This window comes from Notothenia coriiceps, unplaced genomic scaffold, assembly GCF_000735185.1.
Source record: "Notothenia coriiceps isolate Sejong01 unplaced genomic scaffold, NC01 NC01_scaffold00024667, whole genome shotgun sequence".
Taxonomy (NCBI): Eukaryota; Metazoa; Chordata; class Actinopteri; order Perciformes; family Nototheniidae; genus Notothenia; species Notothenia coriiceps.
The window spans coordinates 1,185,553-1,193,514 of NW_011357368.1; the positions used below are offsets into that span (position 1 = coordinate 1,185,553).

The window sequence follows — 7,962 nt, forward strand, 5'->3', positions numbered from 1 at the left end:
TACAGTGTAACAACAACAAAAGTTTATTTGGTAAAAAGTGACAGCGTAGGTCCGAAGTTCGGCTCCCGCGTCAGGTTTTTTACTTTTCTTCTGTTATTTTGTTATTTGTCAGACAGCGGACAGGGAGAAACTTCTCGTCGATGCCGGAGAGAGTTTTCCGCCTATTATCTGCCCAGACACTTCCGTGGTGGCGGTACGCGTACGCGTCACTGCCTGACCCACATATCGGCATGGCAGTCGCGGTACGCGTCACGGCCGACCCAACACTCCGGTGGCAGTGCGCGTACGCGTCAGAGCCACCCCTAACAGCTTTACCCCATGGTAGCACAAGTCTGTGATCTCCCGGTATTTGTTGTTTATCTCTGAGTCTCCCATTCTCTTGCACTGTAGAGGCGACCGAGATTCCTCGTTTTGTCACCTTCTACGGAGTGTTGCAGACGAACCCAAAAGTTCTGTCATTGTGCCCGATGTCTGAGGTAAGCGACAGTGGGGAGCGAAGAGCCCGCAAGACATAAGTGTTCGGGCTCCTCTCAGTCGGGTATAAGACCTCTCTCTCTAAGAGAGTGAAGATCTTTTCTTCCGATATAGATATTATGGGCGGCTCGTCTCAGTCTCGCCGAAAATAAGGTTCATAAAGGAGCAAGGGTTTGCCCCTCCCTGCCTAAGGCGGTATGATCTAAACTCCCGAGACTTGTTTATAGATTTTTCTATGTTTAAGCCTTACGAGTGAGTGTGTAGAGACGACGCAGAGCACCGCTTTTGCTGACCAAATGTAGTCAGCTGGACTTTCTACGCATAAAGGTGTAGGGTCATATAATGGGTGTGTCCTTTATAGACTCCAAGCGTAAAGTCCCCTAGACAATGCTTATGTCTCATGAAGGGAAGCCAGACAGAGAGTCAGGTTCTCACAAACATGCTACAGGGCAATTCTGTTGTCCCATAAGCGGACCTGATGGATCGCTGCCTGACGAAGAGCGTGTCAGCCTGTGCAGAGGACGGACTGCGACCTGTTCTCCGCCCGACACCGGGGACGAGTGGAGCCATGGTACTTGGCCCGTCCTGCACTCCGTGAACCGCGCCCTGCGGACTCTGAACTCATGTGAGCTGGGAAGCCCCCTACTGTCTGTATCTCGACAGAGCAGAAGTAAGAAAAAGCTGAGTGTGAGAGCGACGCAGCTCTGATTTCGCCATTCGGCTTTAATGGGAGCCCTTGCTATCGCTCAGTCTTGTAGGAGGAGAAGCGGCCAGACCCTCCACGCCAGTCCAACCGTGGACCGTGAGCGGACATGGTAAGTAATCCGGTACTGAGAACCGGGCACGGACCTTACGCGTTCGCGCACGGGTGTCTCGTTACCTGGCGCTAAGCGACGGCGTATACTAGGGATTGCCTGGCCGTGTCAGACGTTAGCATATCCAGGAGCGTCTCCGAGCAGGCCATCCGACCAGTCCGTCTCTCGTACCCACTGTAACCCTCGGGAACTGCCTATTTGCGAGCGCGAATTCTCCTGGCAAGGCATTAGCGACTAGGATCTTGTCAGTACGGAAGTGGCCAGCCGCACGCAAGGACGAACCGCAGTCTCGGATTGGAGCCAACAGTTTACCCTGACTGTGGTACGCCAGGTACCAACGCCGACGCCACGTCTGGCTCAAAAGATTCAGTGTATCAGCAATTAGTCCGTGGACGGAACGACGGATTTGACTTCACCCGTTAGCAGAGAGGTCTCGTATACCCCGGCTGGAGCCGGTCGTAGAGCACTTCGACCTTATCATGGCGATTACCGGAGCGACTGTCACCCCGTTCAGAAGTGCATGCATCGCAGCTGGACCATCCCCGAAGGTATACCACGACAGGAAAGTGCGGTAACCACCAGGGGGAGTGCGCGTGCAGACTGTGCGCCCGGACGTCCAGTACGAATGCTGTCCACGCCGGACACACGCGAGAAGCGTCGGTCTCTCGGGGGTAAGCGAGGTGCTGAAACGTCGGACTCCGACACGTGTGGATTCTGGTAGAAGCAAACGAGTACTCAGCCTGTTATGCTGGAGTCTCCCATTGAGTAGCGATGGAGCACTCAGGTTGAGGTTATGAGTTAGTCGCCCAATCGCAGAGCTCGAGGTCAACTCGGGGCGTCACCTGGCCCGCCCGTAGAGACGACTAGAGCGCGCAGCGGTAGTGAATAGGGACTTGCGTGCTGCCCTGTATAATTAGTGGCACCGTACTACCTTGAGAGCCCGTTCTGGACAGACAGGTCTCACAATGCTGATACGTCTGACCTAGAGATGTAAGGTTACCACACTCATCGGAGCATCCCACGCAATGCCGGTCTTGTGCGCTCGCCATCTACGTCAAGCTGTGAGTTGTCTTTTACGACAGTAACAGTCGCACAGAACAGCTACGTCGCTAGTTTGGGTCGGTCGCGCAGATCCTTAGCGCCTGCGCGAGCGTCGTGCAAACCGGAGGCCAGGAGGACTGCCGCAAAGGTGGGGACCGAGACTATGGGGGTTGACGACCGCGTCTCTAGTCCTTTGCACGCTGTGTGTTACTAGGACTATCGAGGCGTAGACCGGACGTTCCATGACCGACCGCACCTCTAAATAGTTCGACGACCACCCGCCTGTCGGCACGTCCGAGGGGATGCGCCGTCCTGCGTCTGACAGAGAGATTTCGGTCAGCAGGGACGCGTGCTAGAAAGTGGCGTGGTGGGCCTCGCCGGACCGGGGACTTAGGCAGATAGCAGAACTCGCTGTCTCTGGTATTAAGTCTGTTTCCCTTCTGGCGCGAACTTGAGGATGGCGTTGCGGCATCACTCGAGGCGGCGGGAAGATGGAGGCCTGGTGGCACCCCGAAAACACATCTGGAGCTGGGGAACAGGGGAACTTCCAGCTCTGTCACCGAGGAGAGGAGAGAAGGCGTTTCAGGCCGCCCCGCTTCTCTTCCTCGACTGGTGCCGAAAATCTGAGTCGGCTGTGCCTGAACAGCAGCTGCCGAAACCGGAGATTTCCTCGGCCAGCTCGTCCTCGTCTACTGTCTGGGCTGGGGGACTCGGGGCGGGCTGTGGCCTCTGCTGCCTCGGTACTTTGAACCGGGCAGGGCGTGAGGCAACTTGGGCGAAGGACTGCCGCGAGACCGTCGCAGGTAGCGGCTGGACCCTTCGGGGGAGACAGAGGTGGAGGGCCTCGTCTTCCTTCTTTTTCGACTCACATCTCCGCTGCATCGAGACTAAAGCCGAGCCAAAAATACCCTCGGGAACGATAGGCATGTCAAGAACATCCTCCTTTTCCCGGTCTGGGAGGTTGGTCAGGTTGAGCCACCTGGCTCTCTCCTGTACCACCATTATGCCCATGACTTTGCCCGTGGCCTGGACTGCACAGCGCTGCACACGGAGGCAAATGTCCGTGATCGCTGCGATCTCGTCCCATACGGCCGGCCCAGGTTTGCTCGATAGGTCCTCGCAGAGCTCCGCCTGGTAGGCGGTCAGCAGTGAGGAGACATTGAGTGCCCTGGCGGACAACGCTGCGGCTTTATAGGCCCGTTCCGTCATCGCTGACTGGAACCGGTCTGCCTTCACCGGTAGCGTGGGGTTCCTGCTTGGTGTCAGAGCCAGCCTCGTTTGGAGGTGGGCTGCCACCAGCGGTTCCATGGGCGGCATGCGGAGCAGGCCGAGCCTCTCCATACCGTCACAGTCCAGGGAGGAGGCACCCTGGATTGGGGCCTTATTACTGAAGGGGCGGTCTCTCCACGAGACCGACACCTCGTCCAGCATCTCCGGGAAGACTGGAAGGAGCTGCCTCTTTGTCCTCGCTGCTTGGGGCAAAGTCTTCCCCTCGTAGCGAGACCTGGAGGTCTCCTTGGCCATTTCAGGCCATGGGATGTCCAGCCTGGACGCGGCACGTTGACACACGGCCTGCAGGTCCATGCTCAGACAGGGCGAAGCTGGTGCGCTATCGCCCGGGAGAGCAGCCATCGCTCCCGGCTTTGCAGCCTGAGCTGATGACACGAAGACATCATCGTCTTGCTCATCCGAGTCGGACAGGAAGAACTCAGAGGTATCCTCTTCGTCCTCCATGTAGTCCAACTCCAGGACATCATCCGCGGGCGAGACCATGGTGAGGTCCAGTTGGGAGCCCCAGCTTGACACAGCACGGGGCTCCGCTCTCGCGGCTGTTGCCGCCACCGGGCCCCAGCCTGACACGGCGCGGGGCTCCGGTTCAGCAGCTGCCGCTGTTATTGAGCCCCAGCCTGACACAGCGCGGGGCTCTCCGCGGCGGACGCCCCCATGTCTTGATTGCCGGCCGGCGAAACAGCGGACATGAGGGGGTCCTGTCCCGACAAGCTAGCTTGGCGTGCTAGCCGTCGGCGGAGGCTCTTGATGGTGAAGCGGGCACAATGCCCGCACGAGCCGGGGTTGTCGATAGCCTCCTGGGCGTGTTCCAGCCCGAGGCAGGACGAGCAGACCTGGTGTGAGTCTGTGCCTGATATCTTCAACCTGCAGCCGCAGAGCCGAGCCTCCGAGTCCCTGACTCCTCTGGTGTGAGGGAGAGAAGCGTCCATCTCGGTCGCCGTGGTGACGGCGTGGAGAGGACTCGCTCGTAACAGGTACGTTGCTGAGAAAAAATCCTTCCCCACCTGTCGTTAATCCGGAGAAAAAACAACGGTGTAGAATTTTATTCTCAAAGAATATTAACTGGTGTGTTAATACCCTTTTTATCTTCCCCTCCTCTGGTGTGAGAGAGAAAAATAAAAAACCGTCCCCGCTACCTTGGTGTCGGTAGTGAGGAAAGGCAAGCTAGTAACAGGTGTGTTACCAATAGAGATGTGCTCTGAAGCAAGAAGAGGTGTTTGAATGATGCATGCGGCGTAGCGCAAGCTACTTATAGGGGGTAGATTCCCTGACGCTGACGTCAAGATCACCAGCCAATCAGGATTGGCGTAATGAGATTGATGCTTCTGTTTGCTCCGCGATGAGGCGCATCCCATAGTGAGACATCGAACGGAGTGTTACGAATGAGAACTAGTTTTGGTTGTATGTTGATTAAGTAACAGGTCCTCTGTTGGGCTTTAATTCACTTTTTTTCCGGAGAACAGCCTTATCTACTGCTGTTACTGTGAGTATAATCATGTGTTAGCTGCTATTAGCAGAAGAAAGATTACTGTAGAAAGAGAAACAAAAGTTTAAAAGAGGGATACCAAGATATGCTCAGAATTAACATTCTGTAGCTTGCCTGATATGTTAATTCACCTTTTTACTGTAAAAAAATTGATAATTCTGACTCATGAATGAATGACTCATTAAAACTAGTTGTACACATTTTAGACCTAATTTGCAAGAAACAGGGCAGTGTTGCAAGCTGAGTAGGAACTCAACAACACTGCCCGCAGCAGTGGGCTCCACCAATTACCAGGACACCTTGCTTCAACAAACATTGTTTTTCTGCTGTAATATTCATAACACATAATGTGATCCGAGATTTTACTTTTTACTTGGACCAACAAACATGTTAACACTCATATGAGAGACCTGCTGCATTAAAAGGACCTAGAAATAATCAAAACAATGTGTACCTAGACCTAATCGGAACCTGGGTCATGTCTCATTGGAAATAGACACATTAGTCGACCAATTATGATATGCACACCGGGGTTGGTACACTCAACTCACATTGAAAACCTGCTTTAACATTATAAATGACGACTAAAATGTAATAATGTATAATAAGACAATTTCAGCATTCCACTCTCAAACCCTGAGAAGTTGAATTTTTCTGAGTAATGAAGATATCCGACAGGCCTTTGATGAAGTGATATAGCACAGCTGTGTGATAGCAAAGTGAACTATGAAATATGATTTCATACCTGTGAGGTATTCTGGGTCGGGAATAGGGTCCGACAGCTCCTCATGGCACTGGACCTCCGTTGGCACCGATGCCACCACCATGCCATCTGGGAGCTGCTGCTCGATGCCTCGGGCAAAGTTCTTCTGCCTGGTGTGAAAAGAAAGGAGAGATAGGGAGGTCCCATTTAGAGACAGAAGCACTCTGTCATCCCACATGGGAGAGAAGGAAAACAGATGTAGAAAAGCAAGTGTAATGAATTAAAGGAGAAATTACTTAAAAAACGTGATTGGTTCCGTTTGTACCGACCTCAGGCCAGATTCAAGTCAAGCATACTTCAAATATAAGGTGTCAAAAGGGATAATGTGTAAGGTAAACTTACGTTAACAAAGACAATCATTAAAACACATATTCCTTTTGTTGCCATTGGGAGTGGGAATCAGGCTGCTACTGTTCATGTGCACCACGTTTCTAAATGATTGAGGTTTAGGAAAACAGAAAACACGGATAGATCTTTTTCATGTGTCAACAGGGACGTATTTAGGGGCCAACAATGGGTTTCAAGCATCTGGCCCCTTGCTATAGTTTTGTTCACATAGTGACCTTTTCAAAGAATTGTAAGAACATTTAAAATAAATTTAAAAAATCCAACAAACTGAGCCTAGATAGTATAGAAGATAATCAAAAATCTCTTGAATGATGGAAACATGTCCTTCTAACAAAATGATACTTATACTAAACATTGCAAACATCTTTATTTAAAAAAATATTTGTAGATGGAAACAACGCATCCTGTAACTTGTCTATGGAATTTCTTTTAGACTATAAAATATCATTCTTTCTCCGAAAACACTGTTCTCCAATGACAGTAATGTGGTGATAGCCGAACATAAATGAGACTGATGAAAATAAATGAAGAGGATGAATGAAAGCCTGAAGGACTGATTACAAAAAAAGATGAATCCTTGAGTGTCATCAGCGGCAGATTGTAAAGCAATATTTTCTGGCACGGCATTAAGGGGAAATCAATACATAGTAACACTTATTCAGAGAAAGTCTCACATAAAAAAGCCATTCTTCTGCAACGTGACTCATCTTCAGCCGGAGCCATGATGTCCTCATTTGTCTCTACCAGTGACTCTTGGTTGAACTCACTCATTTGGTCCACTCCATCATTTTCTGTCTCAATGCCAGTTAGGTTCACAACAAGGTTCCGCAACAGAATGGCTTCAATAAATCAGTAAGTTAAGTCACTCGCTTGTCTCAGGACCAAAGCAGATGAGAATATATCTTCATTTTCCTCCACTAAGGATCCATAGACCTCTGCTTATTTTCACACCAGACTCATCAACTTAAAATATACCACGCAACATTGTATATTAGCAATTGCAAAAGGCAGCCAGGAGGTTATTATTTAATTTAATACTTTCACTGAAAGCTGTCTTTTTTCCAGGGCCTACTTAGGGAAAAAAAATGTAACAACCTCAAGACAATCACACACATTTGACATTTAAGAGCCTTTACGAACTGACGTTTACTAAGTAGTTAGCATTTAGTTACCTGTTTACCAGCTATCTTAAATTGCAAGTTGTCATTAAGACATAGCCTTCACTCCGCTTTGTAGAGGCTTTAACTGAAAACAGTTACCTCCTAGTAAAGGGAAAGTTCCAGACCGTAAAACCCAAAACAATGAGACAAAGACATAAAAAGCTCTGTTTATAGTTGAGAGGCAGATTTGGGTCTTTTGGGGTTTCTAATAATATGTCACTTTCACATTCTCTTTTCGTTTGACATGGGATTAATGGATATGTTGTGTTAATTCTAATGTTGTTCCTATTTGCATATATTTGGTCATCAATTCCCATAGTAGTGGAAATTCTCTGCATTAAAGACAATGACAGAACAGAAAGTTGGTCCGTAAACTGTGATAGATGTTTATTTAATTTTCAACTCAAACATTAGTTGATATGTTGAAAAACGTTTACAATGGTCAATTTCTGAAATAATTTAACATTTTCTTCCGTGTAGTGATCACAATTATCATTCAACATACCATCATTATATGGTAACCCACTCAGGTTACCAACATGGCTGGACTGTAAAGAACTGCACCAAAGTACTCCAACGAGGAAC

General features: G+C 49.8%; 1 protein-coding gene across 1 annotated transcript in view; it reads right to left on the reverse strand.

Moving 5' to 3' along the window:
• Positions 1–7,962, reverse strand: part of LOC104955390 (cytoplasmic dynein 2 heavy chain 1-like) — a 164,842-nt gene that overhangs the window by 95,010 nt on the left and 61,870 nt on the right. The window contains exon 14 of the mRNA XM_010782718.1: positions 5,852–5,979. Within this exon, the coding sequence (XP_010781020.1) occupies positions 5,852–5,979 (128 nt within the window). The remainder of the gene's footprint in view (positions 1–5,851; positions 5,980–7,962) is intronic.